The sequence below is a fragment of the Eubalaena glacialis genome, chromosome X, assembly GCF_028564815.1.
Source record: "Eubalaena glacialis isolate mEubGla1 chromosome X, mEubGla1.1.hap2.+ XY, whole genome shotgun sequence".
In the NCBI taxonomy this organism is placed as follows: domain Eukaryota; kingdom Metazoa; phylum Chordata; class Mammalia; order Artiodactyla; family Balaenidae; genus Eubalaena; species Eubalaena glacialis.
In genome coordinates, this window is record NC_083736.1 from 16,216,828 (window position 1) to 16,242,159 (window position 25,332).

The 25,332-nt window shown below is 41.4% G+C and overlaps 1 protein-coding gene across 5 annotated transcripts in view; it reads right to left on the bottom strand.

Moving 5' to 3' along the window:
• PHKA2 (phosphorylase kinase regulatory subunit alpha 2) overlaps positions 1-25,332 on the bottom strand; it is a 91,456-nt gene that overhangs the window by 54,809 nt on the left and 11,315 nt on the right. For all 5 annotated transcript variants that reach the window (XM_061177674.1, XM_061177675.1, XM_061177673.1 and 2 more), the window contains 3 exons: positions 5,469-5,627; positions 2,178-2,225; positions 1,079-1,247 (listed from right to left, as the gene is read on the bottom strand). In XM_061177674.1, the coding sequence (XP_061033657.1) occupies positions 1,079-1,247; positions 2,178-2,225; positions 5,469-5,627 (376 nt within the window). The remainder of the gene's footprint in view (positions 1-1,078; positions 1,248-2,177; positions 2,226-5,468; positions 5,628-25,332) is intronic.

A 25,332-nucleotide genomic window follows, 5' to 3' on the forward strand; every position in this document is an offset into this window, starting at 1 on the left:
ATGGAATATCCACTGATAAAGTCACTAAAATTATGTTTATAAACAGCTTGTAATATCAAGGGGGAAATGGTTAAGTTATAATGCTATGTAATAAAAAGACTATATTTATGCATACAGTATGACCTTAAATATGTTTTTAAAATGCATAGAAACAAAAACTTGGAGGAGACACATTCAAATGAAAATTGGCAGTGAGATTTTTTTTCTATGTATTTCGTTATATTTTCCAAAATATCTACAGTGAGCTCATATTAACTTCCATAACCAAAACATATTTTTTAAAGTGCCTGGTTTATTCACGAAGCCATAACAGTATTATTTACTGACTTCTCCTATTTTTAGAGTTTCACATTTGCAGCCTGAAATAAATGGGAAGCCTCTAACTCAGGAGCGTGAATTTAGGGGACTGGAGATAAGAACTCTGAGACACAGCAGCTAAGTGACCTAACTTGAGGCTATTTGGTGCACAGAGCAGGGCAGCAGCTTGGAGCTCGGGAGGCCTGGTGTCCAGGCCTCCATGAAAGCCAACAGCTTGGGCTTCAACGAGAACAATGCTCACCACCCAGAAGTTTTTGGCCCACCATGGGTGCTATGGACTGAAAGACAACTCTGGGCACACTGCTGACTTCTAGAAATTATGTTGTTTGTTTATAATTTGGATAAACGAGGGTGTGTCTAAAGAGGGTGACAGGGTAGTGAGAGAAAGAGCGGAAGGGCTTGCTACTCCTGGAGAAGAAAACTCTAAAATGGAGCATGACACCGTCTGCAGATATTTGAACTGTTGAACGTAGATCTGATCTAGGTTGGTCCAATAATTAGGCGACAGAGACAGCAAGGAAGCTTTGGGATCAACCAGTGAGATGCTGACAGAGCTGGCGCAACAGCCCTCGTCCTACAAGGGTTCAGGAGGCTGACTGTCAACAGAGCCGCAGAGTAGCGCACATAATGCAACGCAAAAAGAAGCATGCTTTTTCTTTACAGAAATAGCTTATTTTGAATACTGATCAATGCCTGCCCCTCCCCGCCCCCTTCTGGATTGTCACTCCCAGTACAATGAGGTCAGTCAGCCCTGGCTCACCGGAGGCAGTCATCTGGGCCAGAAACAGGAGGAAGAGGGAGGTGGCATCAACCTGGAGGTGGCCCCACTGGTCGTCGCCCACCACGGTGCTGCAGGTGGCGGTGTCGTACTTGGCATGCAGGCTGTCCTTGGTACTCTGAGTGTGCTTGAACCTCTCCACTTTATCCACCTGAGAAAGCAAGTCGGCTGCTCGCAACTAAGGGGTTCATGGCTGCCAAGGTCAACCTCTTGGATCTAGACCTTTTATCTGTTATCTCTGGGAGCCAGGGGGATGGAAGGCAGGGGATGGATGTTCACTAGTGAGCACCACACAGAGAGGCTGTGCGGGGGACTCTTCCTGCCCATCAACAGAAATGTCTGAGCCCAGTGCCATTTTAACAAGTTCTGCAGGGCTGAGGGGTCAAGCCGCAGGGTTTCCTTGTCTGATATCTCCAGCATGAGCTGTGACACACAGTAGGAACTCAATGAGAGGGAGGGAAGAGGGGAGGGAGAGGACCCTCCTCTTCCTCTTTAAATTTCCAATCTTGTTTCCTTATGTTGAAAGGGAAAGAGCAATGTCGTCTTTGAAGACTAATGAGGCACGTGCCGATTAAGGGTCGGGACTGTATCATATTTATCTTGGGATCTGTGTAGATCCTAGTATGATGTTCTGTATACAGTACATGCTCAACAAATTGTTTTATTTACCCCTCACTGAAAATACCAATAATATTAATGTCAAGTTTTAAAAACTCAAGCATTTCAACTCAAAAGAAACCCTTTTATAAACTCAACAGAATAAACAATAGTACATGGCTTTCTAGGAGTGGCTTTTAAAAACAACATTTTCTTCCCTGTTTAAAAAAAAAAAGGGCACGTTCTCCTTTTACACAAGTTAACTCTTGAAAAGAGATTCTGAGAAAGTATTCTTTGACTCTGGTTCAATAGCATAATAAAATTACTGAAGATAATTTTAAAAAGAGAAAGTAAGCAAAATATTTTCAATTTCTCTTCATCTTGAGAAGAAAAGTTCAAAACACTTTAAGAGTGTTAGTTGTCACCATGAATATGAAGTGCCCACTCAGATGATCCAAAAATACATCTGTCGTTTTCCGCCTACCTGTCTCATCATGCACTGGAGAAGACCCCGCATCAGTTTCACCACGTTCTATGGACATAAAATGGAGTAAGTAATAAGGCCAGCTTCCCTGCTCCATGAAAACAACCTCCTCACCACGTGGCTGGTAAGCCAGTGCTGCCTGGAGCCTTCCCCGAGAAGGCATATACATGCATTCTGATTGTTTACATTATTTCTACCTCTCCACTCCATCACAAAGAAATTCTTGACGAAGTGACTTATCTCAAATAAAGGAACTGGACCAGATGGCACCTCCTGGCACTGAAATCCAGTGACTCCTGCTATTTTAGCAAGACAATTTTTATAAGTCTAGTACCCTGGAGCTTTATATCACAATTCTTAGTAATTTATTTTTGTTATACTAAGGATGAAATAAGTCCACCATGCCTGCCCCAAAATAATGATGCTTTGCCAAAATAGCCATTTGTGACACCATTACTGGACTACTGAGTAAAGTTCTTACAAAATGCAAGTAGCTGCCAACGTTTCTTAATAATATGTATTATTATTATAAATAATATCAATATCACTATGATAATCAGATGTTCTGTCCTGGTATTGTACAAAACACTTTACCTGGATTCCCACTAATTCTTGCAACACCCTTATGAGGTGGGTGTTAATATTTCCCCACTTTATAGATGAGGAACCTGAGGCTGATGAAGCAACATTGCTAAAGCCTCTCAGCTGGCAGGAGGTGCAGCAAGGACAGAGCCCAGGCCCTCCGACTCCAGAGTTTGAGCTCCTAGTCAATACACTGTGTTGCCTCCCACTTCCTCCACAATTCAGGCGCACTGAAAGACTGGTCTTAATATGTCCTATTAAAAACTCTATATAACTACTTCACAAGTGGCTGGAGAATGGGATATTTTTAGGTCAAAGTAGCCTGGCTGAAAGAAGTTCCCACCCAGGGCCATCAGTGTCTCCTCTCCTATAGAATGCACATGGTTTGCAGGGGAAGACATAGTGAAGGGCCACGAAAGTTAATTGCCAAAGTCTGAAATGGATCACCCTTCAGATTCTTCCATCTCTAAAATCCTAGGAGTCTAGGGTATAATCTCACTTTATGTCATAAACTCTTTTGATGCAGAAAATACTACCTCATAATTAAAAGGTATAATTAACACTGTTATAATTAACATTTCCTATGGTGTGCAACATAAACATTTGCCAATCAACTTCCCCTCAAATAAAGAAAAGTTGTTTTCCATTGTGAACAAGCACAGTGGTTCCCAACTGGTGGTGACATTACCATCCCTGGGGGTGGGGGAGCATCTGGAAATGTGGGGTGGAGGCATTTTTATTGTCACCATGATGGGGGTGGGAGCTACAGCCATTTAGTGAGTAAGGACTAAGGACACTACATGTCCTGCAACTCATGGGACAGTCTCACACAATAACAACTGTACTGCCTAACCCCAAATGCAATAGTGTCCCTGTTGAGGATCATTGGAAGAGCCCGTGTTATTTTCCATAATCAAGGGAGATGTCTCCTTTAGTTATTAACCACACTCAACAAATCAAACAATGTGGCCTATTTTTGCCTCTCTATCGTCAGTCACAGATCGGCAAATCTAGTCTACTCTAACCCAGATCAGAAATTGCTTACAGAGGAGAGGTAGTGGTGTGTGTGTGTGTGTGTGTGTGTGTGTGTGTGTGTGTGTGTGTGTGTGCGCGCGCACACATGCGTGTGAGTGTGAATAGACAGGCATGGGTTTACTCGGATTTTGTGTCAGAGGAGGATAGAAAGTTTGGAGGACATGAATATCAAATTATTATACTGTTAAATGAATGATTCCCTTATGTAATAGCCACCCAAGTTCTTAGAGGAGCATTCAGTGCTTGCTGTATGCATTTTATTTTCTTCTTTTTAAAAATTAATTAATTAATTAATTTATTTATTTATTTATTGGCTGCGTTGGGTCTTCGTTGCTGTGCGTGGGCTTTCTCTAGTTGTGGCGAGCAGGGGCTACTCATTGTCATGATGTGCGGGCTTCTCATCGCAGTGGCTTCTCTTGTTGCGGAGCACAGGCTCTAGGCATGTGGGCTGCAGTAGTTGTGGCACGCAGGCTCAGTAGTTGTGGCTCGCGGGCCCTAGAGCACAGGCTCAGGAGTTGTGGCGCACGGGCTTAGTTGCTCTGCGGCATGTGGGATCTTCCCAGACCAGGGCTCGAACCCGTGTCCCCTGCATTGGCAGGAGGATTCCTAACCACTGCGCCACCAGGGAAGTCCCTATATGCATCTTAAATACTACCCATTCTTGCCTTACCTCCAAGACTGGGTGATTTCATTACCTCATACTCAGCATGTCTAGTCAAATCCAAACTGTCCTTTCCTTGCTCGCACAGACAGGCTTCCTCTCTTAGCTTCCCTACTGCTGTCAAGGCTGCCCGCCACTCATGCCCACTTTGGTTGCTATAAACAATCACCAATTGGGCCGTAAGAACTCTCCCTGGACCTGACAATCCACTGGCTGTGCCAGCCAATGAGAAATGATCAATCAAAGACAAATCCCAAAGGCTCTCATGCCAAGAGATCTATATTTTTATACATTAATGCTCCTTACTTCAATGCTATTACTCAAAACACTCTGAAAATACTTCCTGTGCTCAGGCGCAGATTATTTTCTTACATACTTAGTGATGGCAAGTCTTCGCTTTGGTGGGTATGATGGTTTCCGATTTTGGAAAACAATAAAAGGTCTTCATTGTGCTGTATGGTAACACAGGCACAAAAATTGGACAACACCAATGCAGTTCAAAATTAAAGGGTGACTATAAATTTAAAAGACTGCTTTGGAATGATTCAAACTGAGAGGCATTTTTAAAGGAAATTCCAAACATGTTTTAAGCAGTGGCAATAATGTTTGGATAAATATCCTTTCAACATGATTACTCCAAAGAGTATACACTTTGGAATGTGTACTTCTGGTGTGCTGACTCTTTAAAAACTATTATATTAGTTTATAATGACATCTTGTATATAAGTATGTATAAAACTGACAGAGCAAGAGTGAGAGAAATGTAGCTAGTTAGAAATTTGGATGTCTATTCAGTGTGATTTTTGTTGTTTTTTTATGGAGGGAAAAATCTCAAAAGGAGAGACACATCAGAGGTTGAGACCACCAAAGTGCCTCCCCAAAATACACTATAGCAGAAATGGAGGAGAAGCCTGTACCAGACTGTTTTGCATACCACAGCTACCTCCTTGTAGGCTTTTCAGTTCAAGGAAAAGGTGCTGAGCGGCCAAGCCACGGCTGCCAGTCAGCCTTACCTGCTCCAACTCGTAGGCCTTGGCCTTGTCCTCGTCGCGGTCAGCATTCTTGCGGTAGGCCATGCCCAGGCCCCACACGGCCAGGATGCTGTAGATGTTGTCCCGCACCCAGGCGTCCTTCTGCTCATGACTGGCTGACAGCAGCCCCGTGACGGGGTTCTATCAGAGAAGAGACATAAAACGATTCAGCACCGCCCTCCACCTAGCTCCTGGGCAATGAACGCTCACCCATTATAATTGGGGCACGAGGGCTGGGGCGAGAAGTGAAGAGACCAGCGTTCCAGTCCTTGCCCTGCCACCAACAGCGTGATCTTGGGTGAGAAGTGACATCACTTTTTCTAGGCTTTGGTTTTCTCATCTGTATAATGAGGATATTAGACTAAAAAAATCTCTGAGGGATCTTCTAACTTGTGAGTACTTGTTCTTTTGCTTTCAGACCAGACCATACTGTTGTAAGTAACGAACAGAAGAAACAGCAAACAGAAAAAGCCTTCAAGGCTTTTATAAATCTGTGCATTATAGAATTAGATCTTCCTCTCCCTTTGTGTTTCCACACCATTTGGTAAAGCATTGAACATGGGAGCAAGAGGCCCCACTCTACCACTCTAGCTCTGTGTGACCGGGGAAGCTGCCTACCTTAAAAAGGAGGTGCTGAGCAAGGGGCCATCAGGGGCTTCCCTGGTGGCGCAGTGGTTGGGAATCCGCCTGCCACTGCAGGGGACATGGGTTCGATCCCTGGTCCGGGAGGATCCCACGAGCTGCGGAGCAACTAAGCCCATGAGCCACAACTACTGAGCCTGCGCTCTAGAGCCCGCGAGCCACAACTACTGAGCCCACGCGCCTAGAGCCCGTGCTCCACAACAAGAGAAGCCACCGCAATGAGAAGCCTGCGCACCGCAACGAAGAGTAGCCCCCGCATGCCGCAACTAGAGAAAAGCCGGAGCAAAGCAACAAAGACCCAACGCAGCCAAAAATAAATTAATTAATTAATTATTTTAAAAAGGGGGGGCCATCGGGGTTCCTATGTAGCTATGGTATCACCAGTATTTAAAAGGGCAGCTGAGTCACTAAAAAGCCAGACCTTCACAAAAAAGTGTACACAAATGTTCATCACAGCATTATTCATAGTAGCCCAAAAGAGGAAACAACCCAAGTGTCCATCAACTGATAAATGGATAAACAAAATGTGATCCATACGAACAATGAAATATTATTCAGCAATAAAAAGGAATGAAGTACTAATACATGCTACAGCATGGATGAACCTTGAAAACATTACACTAAGTAAAAGAAGCCAGTCACAAAAGTCTACATACTGTATGATTCCAATTGTACAGAATGTCCAGAATAGGAAATCTATAGAGATAGAAAGTAGATTAGTAGTTGTCTAGGGCTGTGGGTAGGAGTGGGATGGGAAGAAATGGGGAGTGAGTGAGTGAGTGACTGCTAACAGGTTTTTTCCTTTCTGGGGATGATGAAAATGTTCTAAAATTGACTGTGGTTATGATGTACAACACTGTGAATATGCTAAAAACCATTAAATTGTACATGCTAGATGAATTGTATGGTAAGTAAATTATATCTCAATAAAGCTATTACTTTTTTAAGAATCTAGTCTTAATAAACTCTGTGCCTAGAAATAAAATGGATAAGATAGGAAAAGAGTCACATAAAGATAAAGCCTCTGTTGACTTTTCCTGAAATTATGCCAAGAAATATGTATCTAATAAAATACATCATAGCAATCAGAACCTTGCCAGCTTAAATTATTATTCAAAAGGGTACCAAATTATTTACAAGAGGGCTCATTAAAAAACGCTGCTGGAAGACGGGAATAAAGACACAGACCTACTAGAGAATGGACTTGAGGATATGGGGAGGGGGAAGGGTAAGCTGTGACAAAGTGAGAGAGTGGCATGGACATATATACACTACCAAACGTAAAATAGATAGCTAGTGGGAAGCAACCGCACAGCACAGGGAGATCAGCTCTGTGCTTTGTGACCACCTAGAGGGGTGGGATAGGGAGGGTGGGAGGGAGGGAGACGCAAGAGGGAAGAGATATGGGAACATATGTATATGTATAACTGATTCACTTTGTTATAAAGCAGAAACTAACACACCATTGTAAAGCAATTATACTCCAAAAAAAAAAAAAAACGCTGCTGGGGGCGCTTCCCTGGTGGCGCAGTGGTTGAGAATCTGCCTGCCAATGCAGGGGACACGGGTTCGAGCCCTGGTCTGGGAAGATCCCACATGCCGCGGAGCAACTAGGCCCGTGAGCCACAATTACTGAGCCTGCGCATCTGGAGCCCGTGCTCCGCAACAAGAGAGGCCGCGATAATGAGAGGCCCGCGCACCGCGATGAAGAGTGGCTCCCACTTGCCACAACTAGAGAAAGCCCTCGCACAGAAACGAAGACCCAACACAGCCATAAATAAATAAATAAATTAATTAATTAATTAATTTAAAAAAAAACGCTGCTGGGTACTTTCAAAGTGATACTGCCAAGGTTACTGGGTAAAAAAAATATTGGCATAGTTTCAGATGATCCCACCTAAGGAATTAAATATTTGACTTCCTCCTTTAACTAATCTATGCCCTCTTCAAAAACATCTAAAACGCAACTGATATGCCTTCAGGGGCAGCAACATTCAGTGTATTGACACTGTTCTACAGCCAACAACTACAGACCAATGATATTAAAGTCAACCAGAAGTGAAGTCTAGGAATGGCTGAGGGAAGGTATGAGTCATTCCAATAGTGGACTATTGGAGTTCTTTTTTAAAAAATCACTATGCACCAACAAGGTATAGCGTAAGCATTTTTATCTGTTCTGGGTCCTGTTGGATAAACTCAGGGCAGGAAACCATCAGGAGGTGCACAGAAAGAACTCAGCCCCTTCCTGGCGTACCCATCAACCGTGAGTCCACTGAGACAAACAGCCTTCCAATGACACAGCAGTGACCGCTTACACACAGCGCCAAGGGTGGTTTGGATTATGAAATGTCACTGTCCTGTTAACTGAAAGTCACCTCTTTGGTTCTTTAGTTTGGGTTTAACTGTAAGTGGATTAGTTCATCCCCACCCAGAGCTAGACTGTCTCAGCCTCATTCCACTACAGAGAAGCAGTCTGGGTGTTTCAGGGGATCCCCATATTCAAAACTGCATACACAAGCCATGTTAAACTAGAGTGCTGCTGCACTCAGCAAAAGGAATACTTACTATTATGAACTGAAAGCCTGTGTCTCCCCAAAATTCATACGTTGAAATCTAATTCCCAATGTGACAGTATTTGGAAGTGGGGCCTTTGGGAGATAATTAGGTCATGTGGGCAGAGCTCTCATGAATGGGATTAGCGCCCTTATAGGAAGAGGAGGGGGCAGCTACGAGGAGAGCTACAGAGAGTCAACGGTAGTGTCCCAATGCAGTATTAGAGGAGGTAGCACAGACCTGCACTGGGACTCAGCACTCCTGCTGTAGGGGAACTGACAATGACATGCTTAAACTGTAGAAGAGGTCCAAAACAGATGAGCCTAACATAAACTGTGCTTCATCAACAGCAAGGGGCCAACAGCTGGGCAGTTTCTCTCTTAACTCCAGTCATTTGTCAGCCCCTCTCCAACATTTGTTCATTTCTAATTTAGGGGAAGTGCCTTTCCTGGCTCCTGTTTATGGGAAAAAAGGGTAGGACCCTAAGGCTTGGAATGGACTGGGCCCAGGGCTTGGCCCCTATACTGTGGTAACAACACTAAAACCTTGGTGGCTTATATTTCTCGCCCATGGCTTGTGTCCATCCCTGTTCAGCTGTGGTTCTGCTCTGTGTTACCTTCCATCTAGGAACCAGGCTACTGGGACAGCCTTATGCCCACAACACTGCCCATCTCACGGCAGAGGAGAAGAAAGACACAGTGAACCATGAGCTGCCTCTTACAGCTGCTGGTTAGAACTGACACATATCACCTCCTCTCTCATCTCATTGATGAAAGCAAGTCACATGGCCATTCCTAAGTTCCACAGGGTAAGGATGTGGAAGCCTCTCCCAGGGATGAGAAGCAAATAACTGTGAACAACCATTATGTGAATAATTATTATTATTATTATTTTTTAGGTATAAAAATTATATTTATTTCAACCAAGGAAAGAAATCACAAGTTATGAATTTTAAAAGCTGACCAACATCACAAAATCTGTAACTGCCTTAGATACTTCTGTAATACTTTTTATTTTTGAATTGCTGAATTTTATTTTATTTACTTTTTAATACAGTTTAATTATTTTATACGTATTAGTGTATCCATGTCAATCCCAATCTCCCAATTCATCCCACCACCACCACCACCCCTGCCACTTTCCCCCCTTGGTGTCCATACATTTGTTCTCTACATCTGTGTCTCTATTTTTGCCCTGCAAACCAGTTCATCTGTACCATTTTTCTAGGTTCCACATATATGCGTTAATATACGATATTTGTTTTTCTCTTTCTGACTTACTTCACTCTGTATAACAGTCTCTAGATCCATCCACGTCTCTACAAATGACCTAATTTCGTTCCTTTTTATGGCTGAATAATATTCCATTGTATATATGTACCACATCTTTTTTTTTTAAACATCTTTATTGGAGTATAATTGCTTTACAATGGTGTGTTAGTTTCTGCTTTATAACAAAATGAATCAGCTATACATATACATACATCCCCATATCTCCTCCCTCTTGTGTCTCCCTCCGACCCTCCCTATCCCACCCCTCTAGGTGGTCACCAAGCACCGAGCTGATCTCCCTGTGCTATACGGCTGCTTCCCACTAGCTACCTATTTTACATTTGGTAGTGTATATATGTCCATGCCACTCTCTCACTTCGTCCCAGCTTACCCGCCCCCTCCCCGTGTCCTCAAGTCCATTTGATACGTCTGCATCTTTATTCCTGTCCTGACCCTAGGTTCTTCATAACCTTTTTTTTTTTTTTTTTAGATTCCATATATATGTGTTAGCATACGGTATTTGTTTTTCTCTTTCTGACTTACTTCACTCTGTATGACAGACTCTAGGTCCATCCACCTCACTACAAATAACTCAATTTCATTTCTTTTTATGGCTGAGTAATATTCCATTGTATATATATAGCACATCTTCTTTACCCATTCACCTGTAGATGGACACTTAGGTTGCTTCCATGACCTGGCTACTGTAAACAGTGCTGCAATGAACACTGGGGTGCATGTGTCTTTTTGAATTATGGTTTTCTCAGGGTATATGCCCAGGAGTGGGAATGCTGGGTCATATGGTAATTCTATTTTTAGTTCTTTAAGGAACCTCCATACTGCTCTCCACAGTGGCTGTATCAATTTACATTCCCACCAACAGTGCAAGAGGGTTCCCTTTTCTCCACACCCTCTCCAGCATTTGTTGTTTGTAGATTTTCTGATGATGCCCATTCTAACTGGTGTGAGGTGATACCTCATTGTAGTTTTGATTGGCATTTCTCTAATAATTAGTGATGTTGAGCAGCTTTTCACGTGCTTCTCGGCCATCTGTATGTCTTCTTTGGAGAAATGTCTATTTAGGCCTTCTGCCCATTTCTAGATTGGGTTGTTCATTTTTTTAATATTGAGCTGCATGAGCTGTTTATATATTTTGGAGATTAATCCTTTGTCCGTTGACTTGTTTGCAAATATTTTCTCCCATTCTGAGGGTTGTCTTTTTGTCTTGTTTGTAGTTTTCTTTTCAAAAGCTATTAAGTTTCATTAGGTCCCATTTGTTTATTTTTGTTTTTATTTCCATTACTCTAGGAGATGGATCAAAAAATATCTTGCTGTGATTTATGTCAAAGCGTGTTCTTCCTATGTTTTCCTCTAAGAGTTTTATAGTGTCCAGTCTTACATTTAGGTCTCTAATCCATTTTGAGTTTATTTTTGTGTATGGTGTTAGGGAGTGTTCTAATTTCATTCTTTTACATGTAGCTGTCCAGTTTTCCGAGCACCACTTGTTGAAGAGACTGTCTTTTCTCCATTGTGTATCCTTGCCTCCTTTGTCACAGATTAGTTGATCATAGGTGTGTGGGTTTATCTCTGGGCTTTCTATCCTGTTCCACTGATCTATAGTTCTGTTTTTGTGCCAGTACCATACTGTCTTGATTACTGTAGCTTTGTAGTATAGTCTGAAGTCAGGGAGTCTGATTCCTCCAGCTCCGTTTTTTCCCCTCAAGACTCCTTTGGCTATTCGGGATCTTTTGTGTCTCCATACAAATTTTAAGACTTTTTTGTTCTAGTTCTGTAAAAAATGCCACTGGTAATCTGATAGGGATTGCACTGAATCTGTAGATTGCTTTGGGTAGTATAGTCATTTTCACAATATTGATTCTTCCAATCCAAGAACATGGTATAGTTCTCCATCTGTATGTGTCACCTTTGATTTCTTTCATCAGTGTCTTATAGTTTTCTGTGTACAGGTCTTTTACTTCCTTAGGTAGGTTTATTCCTAGGTATTTTATTCTTTTTGTTGCAATGGTGAATGGGATTGTTTCCTTAATTTCTCTTTCTGATCTTTCGTTGTTAGTGTATAGGAATGCAAGAGATTTCTGTGCATTAATTTTGTATCCTGTGGGGCTTCCCTGGTGGTGCGGTGGTTAAGAATCCGCCTGCCAATGCAGGGGACACAGGTTCGAGCCCTGGTCTGGGAAGATCCCACATGCCGCGGAGCAGCTAAGCCCGTGCACTACAACTACTGAGTCTGCGCTCTAGAGCCCACAAGCCACAACTACTGAAGCCTGCGCGCCTAGAGCCCGTGCTCCAAAACAAGAGAAGCCACCATAATGAGAAGCCCACACACCACAATGAAGAGTAGCCCCCTCTTGCCACAGCTAGAGAAAGCCCATGTGCAGCAATGAAGACCCAATGCGGCCAAAAATAAATTCTAAAAAATAATAAATAAATAAATAAATAAATAAATAAATATTGTATTCTGCAACTTTACCAAATTCATTGATTAGCTCTAGTGGTTTTCTGGTGGTATTTTTAGGATTCTCTATGTATAGTGTCATGTCATCTGCAAACAGTGACAGTTTTACTTCTTCTTTTCCAATTTGTATTCCTTTTATTTTTTTTTATTCTCTGATTGCCGTGGCTAGGACTTTCAAAACTATGTTGAGTAAGATTGGTGAGAGTGGACATCCTTGTCTTGTTCCTGATCTTAGAGGAAATGCTTTCAGTTTTTCACCACTGAGAATGATGTTTGCTGTGGGTTTGTCGTATACGGCCTTTTTACGTTGAGGTAGTTTCTCGCTATGCCCACTTTCTGGGGTTTCTATCATACCTGGGTGTTGAATTTTGTCAAAAGCTTTTTCTGCATCTATTGAGATGATCATATGGTTTTTCTTCTTCAATTTGTTAATATGGTGTATCACACGGATTGATTTGCGTATACTGAAGAATCCGTGTATCCCTGGGATAAATCCCACTTGATCATGGTGTATGATCCTTTTAATGTGTTGTTGGATTCTGTTTGCTAGTATTTTGTTGAGGATTTTTGCATCTACATTCATCAGTGATATTGGTCTGTAATTTTCTTTTCTTGTAGTATCTTTGTCTGGTTGTGGTATCAGGGTGATGGTGGCCTCATAGAATGAGTTTGGGAGTGTTCCTTCCTCTGCAATTTTTTGGAAGAGTTTGAGAAAGATGGGTGTTAGCTCTTCTCTAAATGTTTGACAGAATTCACCTGTGAAGCCATCTGGTCCTGGACTTTTGTTTGTTGGAAGATTTTTAATCACAGTTTCAATTTCATTACTTGTGATTGGTCTGTTCATATTTTCTATTTCTTCCTGGTTCAGTCTTGGAAGGTTATACCTTTCTAAGAGTTTGTCCATTTCTTCCAGGTTGTCCATTTTATTGGCATAGTGTTGCTTGTAGTAGTCTCTTATGATGCTTTGTGTTTCTGTGGTGTCTGCTGTAACTTCTCCTTTTTCTTTTCTAACTTTATTGAGTTGAGTCCTCTCCTTCTTTTTCTTGATGAGTCCGGCTAAAGGTTTATCAATATTGTTTAACTTCTCAAAGAACCAGCTTTTAGTTTTATTGATCCTTGCTATTGTTTCCTTTGTTTCTATTTCATTTATTTCTGCTCTGATCTTTATGATATCTTTCCTTCTACTAACTTTGGGTTTTGTTTGTTCTTCTTTCTCTAGTTCCTTTAGGTGTAAGGTTAGATTGTTTATTTGAGATTTTTCTTGTTTCTTCAGGTAGGCTGGTATTGCTATAAACTTCCCTCTTAGAACTGCTTTTGCTGCATCCCATAGGTTTTGGATCGTTGTGTTTTCGTTGTAATTTGTCTGTAGGTATTTTTTGATTTCCTCTGATTTCTTCAGTGATCTCTCGCTTATTTAGTAACATATTGTTTAGCCTCCATGTGTTTGTGTTTTTTATGCTTTTTTCCCTGTAACTGATTACTAATCTCATAGCATTGTGGTCAGAAAAGATGTTTGATATGATTTCAATTTTCTTAAATTTACCAAGGCTTGATTTGTGACCCAAGGTGTGACCTATCCTGGAGAATGTTCCGTGCACACTTCAGAAGACAGTGTAATGTGCTGTTTTTGGATGGAATGTCCTATAAATATCAATTAAATCTATCTGGTCTATTGTGTCATTTAAAGCTTGTGTTTCCTTATTACCTTTCTGTCTGGATGATATGTCCATTGGTGTAAGTGAGGTGTTAAAGTCCCCCACCATTACTGTGTTACTGTCGATTTCCTCTTTTACAGCTGTTAGCAGTTGCCGTATGTACTGAGGTGCTCCTATGTTGGGTGCATATATATTTATAATTGTTATATCTTCTTCTTGGATTGATCCCTTGATCATGATGTAGTGTCCTTCCTTGTCTCTTGTAACATTCTTTATTTCAAAGTCTATTTTATCTGATATGAGTATTGCTACTCCAGCTTTCTTTTGATTTCCATTTGCATGGAATATCTTTTTCCATCCCCTCACTTTCAGTCTGTATGTGTCCCTAGGTCTAAAGTGGGTCTCTTGTAGACAACATAGATATGGGTCTTGTTTTTGTATCCATTCAGCGAGCCTGTGTCTTTTGGTTGGAGCATTTAACCCATTCATGTTTAAGGTAACTATCAATATGTATGTTCCTATGACCATTTTCTTAATTGTTATGGGTTTGTTTTTGTAGGTCCTTTTCTTCTCTTGTGTTTCCCGCTTAGAGAAGTTCCTTTAGCATTTGTTGTAGAGCTGGTTTGGTGGTGCTGAATTCTCTTAGCTTTTGCTTGTCTGTAAAGCTTCTGATTTCTCTGTCGAATATGAATGAGGTTCTTGCCGGGTAGAGTAATCTTGGTTGTAGGTTCTCCCCTTTCATCACTTTAAATATATCGTGCCACTCCCTTCTGGCTTGTAGAGTTTCTGCTGAGAAATCAGCTGTTAACCTTATGGGAGTTCCCTTGTATGCTATTTGTCATTTTCCCCTTATGATTTCAATAATTTTTCTTTGTCTTTAATTTTTGTCAATTTGATTACTATGTGTCTCGGTGTGTTTCCCTTGGGTGTAGCCTACCTGGGACTCTCTGCGTTTCCTGGACTTGGGTGGCTATTTCCTTTCCTATGTTAGGGAAGTTTTCGACTATAATCTCTTCAGATATTTTCTCGGGTCCTTTCTCTCTGTCTCTTCTCCTTCTGGGACCCCTGTAATGCAAATGTTGTTGCATTTAATGTTGTCTCAGAGGTCTCGTAGGTTGTCTTCATTTCTTTTCATTCTTTTTTCTTTATTCTGTTCTGCAGCAGCGAATTCCACCATTCTGTCTTCCAGGTCACTTATCCGTTCTTCTGCCTCAGTTATTCTGCTATTGATTCCTTCTAGTGTATTTTTCATTTCACTTACTGTACTGTTCATCTCTGTTTGTTTGTTCTTTAATTCTTCTAGGTCTCTGTTAAACATTTCTTGCATCTTCTCCATCTTTGCCTCCATTCTTTTTCCGAGGTCCTGGATCATCTTCACTATCATTATTCTGAATTCTTTTTCTGGAAGGTTGCCTATCACCACTTCATTTAGTTGTTTTTCTGGAGTTTTATCTTGTTCCCTCATCTGGTACAAAGTCCTCTGCCTTTTCATTTTGTCTATCTTTCTGTGAATGTGGTTTTCCTTCCACAGGCTGCAGAATTATAGTTCTTCTTGCTTCTGCTGTCTGCCCTCTATGTGAACAATTATTATATGAATAATTGTGAACAACTCTGCTGTCATGGTGACCTCACCTGCTAGCTGTGATGGCCTGGGAAACCCCCCCACCTGCCGCCTCCACAGCCCACTCATTACTGAATCTAAAGTGCTCAGAGATTAAAATGGTGATGAATTACTGGCCTTTTGCTTTTGGGCTTATAAAAAAATTGTTAAAGTAATAAACTGAAATCCTACTCTTTAGGGTAGGGAGAAGAGGGGAAAAGAATTGAGATATTAATATCAGACAAAGTAGACTTCATAGCAAAGAAAATGACCAGGGATACAGAGAGATGTTAGATAATAATGAAAGGGTCAGTTCACTATGAAGATATAATAATCCTAAATGTGTGTGCACCTAACAAGAGGAAAAGGGATACACACATAGGGCCTAGAACAGAATAGAGACCAGAAGTAGATCCACACGTATATGACAAATTGACCTTTGACAAAGGTCTAAACACAAAGGGAGAAAGAACAGCCTTTTTAATAAATGATACTGGAACAAATGAACATCCATATGCAAGAAAATGAATCTGAATCTAAATCCCACACCTTACACAAAGTTAACTCAAAATGGATCACAGATCTAAATGTAAAATGTAAACCTATAAAACTTCTGTAAGAAAACATAGAAGATGGGACTTCCCTGGTGGCGCAGTTGTTACGAATCCGCCTTCCAATGCAGGGGACACGGGTTCGAGCCCTGGCCAGGGAAGATCCCACATGCCGCGGAGCAACTAAGCCCATGCGCCACAACTACTGAGCCTGTGCTCTAGGGCCCGTGAGCCACAACTACAGAGCCCGCGTGCCACAACTACTGCGGGCCATGTGCCTAGAGCCTGTGCTCCGCAACAAAGAGAAGCCACCGCAATGAGAAGCCCGCACATCACAACGAGTAGCCCCCGCTGGCCACAACTAGAGAAAGCCCGCGCACAGCAACGAAGACCCAACGCAGCCAAAAATAAATAAATAAAATCATTTAAAAAAGAAAGAAAACAGAAGAAAAATCTTCATGACTTAAAATTAGGCAAAATTAGCCATGACACCAAAAGCACCATCTATAGAAGAAAAATCGATAAACTGGACTTTATCAAAATTAAAAACTTTTTCTCTGTGAAAGACACTTAAGAGATAAAAAGACAAGCTATAGACTGGGAGAAACTATTTGCAAGTCACATGTTCAACAAGGGAATTGTATCCAGCATATGGAAAGAACTCTCAAAACTCAACAGTAAGAAAACAACTTATTTAAAAATTGGTTGAAAAGAAACTTGAAAAGGGCTTCCCTGTTGGCACAGTGGTTAAGACTCCGCCTGCCAATGCAGGGGACATGGGTTCGAGCCCTAGTCCGGGAAGATCCCACATGCCATGGAGCAACTAAGCCAGTGCGCCACAACTACTGAGCCTGCACTCTAGGGCCTGTGAGCCACAACTACTGAAGCCTGCGTGCCTAGAGCCCATGCTCCGCAACAAGAGGAGCCACTGCAATGAGAAGCACGCGCACTGCAACAAAGAGTAGCTCCCGCTCGCGGCAGCCAGAGAAAGCCCACGTGCAGCAATGAAGACCCAACGCAGCCAAAAATAGATAAATAAAGTAAATTAAAAAATAAAAGAAGGCCAACATCATTAACTATTAAGGAAATGCAAATTAAAACCACTGTGAGATAGCACTACATACCTATTGAAATGGCTAAAATAAAAAAATACTGCCAAACCACATGATCATTTCAACAGATGCAGAAAAAGCATTTGATAAAATTCAACATCTATTCATGTTAAAAACTCTTACCGAAGTGGGTATAGAGGGAACATATCTCAACATAATAAAAACTATTTATAACAAAGCCACAGCCAACATAAGATTCAATGGTGAAAAGCTGAAAGCCTTCCCGCTAAAATCTGGAACAAGAGAAGGATGCCCACTCTCACCACTTCTCTTCAACATAGTATTGGAAGTCCTAGCCATAGCAATCAGCCAAGAAAAAGAAATAAAAGGTATCCAAATTGGAAGGGAAGAGGTAAAACTGTCATTATATGCAGATAACATGATACTATATATAGAAAACCCTTAAGACTCCACACAAAAACTAGTAGAACTAATAAACGAATTCAGCGAGGTAGCAGGATACAAGATTAACATACAGAAATCTGTTGCATTTCTTTACACAAACAATGAAATATCAGAAAGGGAAAGTAAAAAACAATCCCTTTTAAAATCACATAAAAAAATATCTAGGAATAAACCTGACCAAGGAGGTGAAAGACTTATATGCTGAGAACTATAAAACACTGATAAAGGAAATTATAGATGATTCAGAGAAATGGAAAGATATCCCATGCTCTTGGATTGGAAGAATTAATATTGTTAAAATGGCCATACTACCCAAAGCAATCTACAGATTAAATGCGATCCCTATCAAGTTACCCATGACCTTTTTCACAGAAGTAGAACAAATAATCCTAAAATTTATGTGGAACTATATAAGACCTAGAATTGCCAAAATAAGCCTGAGGAAAAAGAACAAAGCTGGAGGTATAACCCTCCCTGATTTCAGACTATACTACAAAGCTACAGTAATCAAAGCAGCATGGTACTGGCACAAAAACAGACATATGGATCAATGAAACAGAATAGAGAGCCCAGAAATAAATCCACACACCTATGATCAATTAATCTTTGGCAAAGGAGGCAAGAGTATACAATGGAGAAAAGACAATCTCGTCAGCGAGTGGTGCTGGGAAAGCTGGACAGCCACATGTAAATCAATGAAGTTAGAACACTCCCTCACACCATACACAAAAATAAACTCAAAATGGCTTAAAGACTTAAATATAAAACATGACACCATAAAAATCCTAGAAGAGAACATAGGCAAAACATTCTCTGACATAAATGTAGCAATGTTTTCTTAGATCAGTCTCCCAAGACAATAGAAATAAAAGCAAAAATAACAAATGGAACCAAATCAAACTTACAAGCTTTTGCACAGCAAAGGAAACCATAAACAAAACGAAAAGACAACCTACGGAATGGGAGAAAATATTTGCAAATGATGTGACTGACAAGGGCTTAATTTCTAAAATATACAAACAACTCATACAACTCAATAACAAAAAAACAAACAACCCAATCCAAAAATGGGCAGAAGACCTAAATAGACATTTCTCCAAAGAAGACATACAGATAGCCAATAGACGCATAAAAAGATACTCAACATTGCTAATTATTAAAATCAAAACTAGGGACTTCCCTGGTGGCACAGTGGCTAAGAATCCGCCTGCCAATGCAGGGGACACAGGTTTGAGCCCTGGTCTGGGAAGATCCCACATGCCGCAGAGCAACTAAGCCCGTGTGCCACAACTACTGAGCCTGTGCTCTAGAGCCCGCGAGCCACAACTACTGAGCCCACGTTCCACAACTACTGAAGCCTGCACACCTAGATCCCATGCTCGCAACAAGAGAAGCCACTGCAACAAGCTCACACACCGCCACGAAGAGTAGCTCCTACTCGCTGCAGCTAGAGAACGCCTGAACACAGCAATGAAGACCCAACGCAGCCAAAAATAAATTAATTAAAAAAAAAAACAAATCAAAACTACAATGAGGTATCACCTCATACCAGTCAGAATGGCCATCATCAAAGTCTACACGTAACAAATGCCGGAGAGGGTATGGAGAAAAGGGAACCGTCCTACACTGTTGGTGGGAATGTAAACTGGTACAGCCACTATGGAAAACAGTATGGAGGTTCCTTAAAAAACTAGAAAGAGAGCTACCATGTGATCCAGCAATCCCACTCCTGGGCATATATCTGGAGAAAACTGTCATTTGAAAAGATACATGCACCCCAATGTTCACAGCAGCACTACTTACAATAGCCAAGACATGGAAGCAACCTAAATGTCCATCAATAGATGAATGGATAAAGAAGATGGGTGATATGTGTGTGTGTGTGTGTGTGTGTGTGTGTGTGTGTGTGTGTGTGTACACAATGGAATACTACTCTGCCATAAAAAAGAATGAAATAATGCCATTTGCAGCAACATGGATGGACTTAGAGATTATCATACTAAGTGAAGTAAGTCAGAAGAGAAAGACAAATACCATATATCACTTACATGTGTAATCTAAAATATGATACAAATGAACTTATTTACAAAATAGAAACAGACTCACAGACATAGAAAACAAACTTATGGTTACCAGAGGGAAAAGGAGATGGGGAGGGATAAATTAGGAGTTTGGAATTAGCAGATACAAACTACTATATATATAATAGATAAACAACAAGGTCCTATTGTATAGCACATGGAACTATACAATGGAAAAGAATATGAAAAAGAGTATGTAAATATATAACTGAATCACTTTGCTGTACACCAGAAACACAACACTGTAAATCAAGTATACTTCAATAAATAAGTAAATAAATAAATAAAAATTTAAAGTATAGAAAAAATAATGCCAATACTAAGTGTTAACAGGGGCATAGAGCCACTTGAATCCTCATACATTGTTGGTGGGAATGCAAAATAGTGCTGCCATTCTAGAAAAGAGTTTGGCGACTCCTAATGAAGTTGAACAGACATTTACCCTATGACCCAGCAAACCTGCTCCTAGGTATTTACCCTAGAGAAATGCAAACCTCTACATGCATGTTTAAAGCAGCTCGATCCATAACTGCCAGAAACTGTAAATAACTCAAATTTCCTTCAACGGGTGAATGGATAAACACACTGTGTTATGTCCATATAATGAATACTACTCGGCAATGAAAAAGAACAAACTACCGATACACACGACGACTTGGATGAATCTCGGGGGCATTATACTAAGTGAAAGAAGCTACTCTCAAAGGTTACATACATATGATTCCACTTACATGACAATCTTGAAAAGACAAAACTATAGTGACAGAGAACAAATCAGCGGTGGGATGTGTGACTATAAAGAGGTAGCAGGAGGGAGATTTTTTAGTCGAAGGAACTGCTTTGTATTTTGATTATGGTGGTGGTTACATGACTCTATACATGTTTTAAAATTCATAGAACTGTAGTCTTTCTTTAGGAAACTCTGAAGAAGCATGAATCTTGGGAATGATTCAAACAGGTGGTAAATCCCAATTTTTGCTTTATAAGTAGAAAAGTGGGTAAAACAGGGGAGTTGCTTCAAGCATAGGAAATGGCTTATCCCTAGATTGAGAGATGAGATGGGTGAAACAGAGAACAGTAAACTCAAAGGACAGAGGTGAAGTTTAAGGAGGCAGAAGTTAGGGCAGTGAATTTCAGTGAGGGTAACGGTACAGTGGTACAAGGTGACCGAAGAAGACAGTGTACATGGCTCCCTAGGGTGGCGGGTGTGTAGTTTAAAAACATATATTCAATGTTAAAATTATCAACCTGAAACATAAAAATAATGAAAGCTCAAGTCTTCATCATATAAGCTCAAGAAACAACACTTATACAATCTTCTTGGTTGGTGGCAATACCAAGATGATACTGAGAGCAATCAGGGGATGGGGAAGATTAACAACAGAAGAGAGCAGCGATGTTGAAAAGGTGGCATCCACTGCTCCTGAGAGGGCGTGTGCATGTGAGAGGAGGGGCAGGTAAGGGCTGCAAAGTGGATGCTGACCGGAACAGCAGAACACTTAAGGACTTAGACAACAGGTTGAAACAAAACTAGATAGGATTCAACAAGAATTTATTTATTGGGCTTACGTGTTCGATAAATGTCTGCTCAACTAATTTTAGTAGCAATCACTCCCACACATTTGAGTTGACTCAGCTCCCTTTACACATACACTCCCACTCCCAGGGCCCCAACAACTCTTTAAACAGAACCTCTTCTCTTTTTTCCAAATCACCCCCCTCCAGCTCCCCCATCCCAGCAGCTACCCTGTGACCCAGCCACATCTTGCCCCAGTATTTAGGTACAAGAAATTTCAACTATACAACACTGCCTGCAAGTTTTAACAACGACCTACAAACAGCATGTGAGTGGATACCAAAAAATCAAGGCTATGTTAATGGAAGTAGAGTTTTCAGAACAAGGGAAATGAGCATCTCACTGAACTGCCAGCCTGGCAGAGCACACCTGGCATACTGTCACTGCCAAGCACCATGTTTGAAAAGGGATATTCCCTACCTGGAACATACCCAGAGGTTGATCAGGGCTATGAAGAGGCTGAGAGCCACAGCTCATGAAGGGAGAATAGGGTGTTTAGAGAAGGTTTAAGGGAGAGCAAGTTAGCATCTTTAAATTGCTGAAAGGTTGTCCTCTGAAAGAGGGATTCAATTTTTTTGGCTACTCAAGTCAGATTTCAACTCAACATAAGAGCTTCCTAACATTTAGAATTTTCCAAATAGAATGGACAGGGTTGTAGGTAATGTGAGCTCAGTCTCTGGTATTATTTGGGCAGAAGGTCCCTGAAGGCCGTTCCAAAAGGGAGGCATAGTATATAATGCAGTGTTTAAGGCCACAGACCCTACACTGTGTAAGATACACCTGGGTTCAAATCTGCTCTGCCACTTATTAGCTATGCGATCTTGGGCAAATTACTTATCTGGCCCTTGGTTTCCTTTTGTATAAAAAGGAGGGTTCGAAGCAGACTGGAGACCATGGGTCGGGCCCCCTTGGGCACTTTACTTCATCCCCATTCTAATGGAAACCACTGTTGCCTCTGCCTGTCCAGTAACTGTTCCCCCCTTTTCTGGTAATGGCCTATAATTTCCCCTGCTCTGATTCAGTGTGGTTCTGGGGAGGGGAGGCGGGGTTGACCCCATCACTGCCTGCCCCCTGGCCACAGCCACAGCTGCAGGGAAGGACGTGTGACCCAGCCTGGCCAATCTAGGCACAGTTCAGGGATGTGCACACGAACCAAGCTGGACCAACTGAGAGCCATTCACAGTCAGGACTTTCTCTGGGGGCACTATAGGAAAAGCTTTCTATCTACAGTGCACCAATCTGAAAGAATATAACCTGGAGCTGCCAAGGGACCACTTCTGCCACCACTTGAGATGAGCCTGCCAGAGAATAAAGCCCACTCTGAGTCAAACAGGGCCAAGTAATACAAAGAGATATACTTGATCATTTGAGCTCCTAAATCCAACCATGCCTGAATCTAGCCCAATCCCTTGGGATTTTCAGTTATTTGAGCAATAAATTCTCTTTTGTGCTTAAAGGCCATTTGAGGTGGGTTTGTGTCAGTTACATCTGAAAGAATCTTGACAGATACAACTACAAATGCCTATTAACTGGTCACGGTGAACTAGATACCGTAAAAACATTTGACGCTATTAAAGAAATCTGAGATTGAGGCAATATTAAGGCAAAATACATAAGCTAGATGGTAGCACCAAACTACTTAATTTAACATTTTGCAGTTCAATTTCTAGCTGGAGGGCACACAGATGAATACTGTCATCTACCCACCAAAAACGGCACAGAGAGGATAGATTCCTTCTTCTCCTCCCTCCGTCCCAAAAGAAAATCGGAATAGCTCCTTACTGATCTCTCTGCCTCTAGTACTGGTTTCCTTCCAATCCATCCTCCACAAAGGGAGGTCACCGAAAGACCTAGAATCTCAAGACTTCATTGCCCTGCTCAGAATTCTCCAACCCTACAAGATAGAACCGAAGTCCCTCGGGTAGCCATACAAGGCTCATCATGTGCTGGCTCTTCCTCTCACATCCAGCCTCATCACCCGTCGCTCCCGCCTTAGCCCCCCAGAAAACCCGAATTAATATTTCCTGCACATGCTCTGCTCTCGCACTTCTGGGCCTGTGCACACACTCTTCTCCCCGCCTGTAATGCCCTCCAGCAAACGCCTCTCCTTCACATGCTCCCTCCTCCATGAAGCCTTCCTGAAGCTCCCTTTCCTATGCTCCAAGGGACAGAGGTCAGAGGTCTCCGGCTAACTCCTACCCTTGGTCCTCTTTCCTTTGGATTAAGAATAGCTAAGTGCATCCCACCACCTTGCTCAGTTCCAAGGGAGGAATATACTGTTCAGTTATTCAAATGAAATGCCCAAAAGAAACTAGGATAAATGTTGAAAATACATGATTACTCCCCCAGCCCCCTGTTCCCTACCGCCCCCGGGCTGGTAAAGCAAAAGATAGAATGTGAGAATTTCTATTACAAAAACTCCGAAAACTGGTTAGATTCATTTGTTGTATGGGAATTTTGTTCTAGCAACTGCTGTTTGAAATGTTAAAGGAGATGGGGAAGGGCAATGCCTTGGACTTGGGAGAGGTTTTTTAAAGTGGGAATTACAGCTACAGTAATCAAGACAATATGGTACTGGCACAAAAACAGAAACATAGATCAATGGAACAAGATAGAAAGCCCAGAGGTAAACCCACACACCTATGGTCAACTAATCTATGACAAAGGAGGCAAGGATATACAATGGAGAAAAGACAGTCTCGTCAATAAGTGGTGCTGGGAAAACTGGACAGCTACATGTAAAAGAATGAAATTAGAACACTCCCTAACACCATACACAAAAATAAACTCAAAATGGATCCGAGACCTAAATGTAAGACCGGACACTATAAAACTCTTAGAGGAAAACATAGGAAGAACACTCTTTGACATAAATCACAGCAAGATCTTTTTTGATCCACCTCCTACAGTAATGGAAATAAAAACAAAAATAAACAAATGGGACCTAATGAAACTTCAAAGCTTTTGCACAGCAAAGGAAACCATAAACAAGACTAAAAGACAACCTTCAGAATGGGAGAAAATATTTGCAAATGAATCAACAAACAAAGGATTAATCTCCAAAATATATAAACAGCTCATGCAGCTCAATATTAAAGAAACAAACAACCCAATCCAAAAATGGGCAGAAGACCTAAATAGACATTTCTCCAAAGAAGACATACAGATGGCCAAGAAGCACATGAAAAGCTGCTCAACATCACTAATTATTAGAGAAATGCAAATCAAAACTACAATGAGGTATCACCTCACACCAGCTAGAATGGGCATCATCAGAAAATCTACAAATAACAAATGCTGGAGAGGGTGTGGAGAAAAGGGAACCCTCTTGCACTGTTGGTGGGAATGTAAATTGATACAGCCACTCTGGAGAACAGTATGTAGGTTCCTTAAAGAACTAAAAATAGAATTACCGTATGACCCAGCATTCCCACTACTGGGCATATACCCTGAGAAAACCATAATTCAAAAAGACACATGCACCCCAATGTTCATTGCAGCACTATTTACAATAGCCAGGTCATGGAAGCAACCTAAATGCCCATCGACAGACGAATGGATAAAGAAGTTGTGGTACATATATACAATGGAATATTACTCAGCCATAAAAAGAAACGAAATTGAGTCATTTGTTGAGACGTGGATGGATCTAGAGACTGTCATACAGAGTGAAGTAAGTCAGAAAGAGAAAAACAAATATTGTGTGTTAACGCATATATGTGGAACCTAGAAAAATGGTACAGATGAACCGGTTTGCAGGGCAGAAGTTGAGACACAGATGTAGAGAACAAACGTACGGACACCAAGGGGGGAAAACCACGGTGGGGTGGGGATGGTGGTGTGCTGAATTGGGTGATTGGGATTGACATGTATACACTGATGTGTATAAAATTGATGACTGATTAAAAAAATAAATAAATAAAT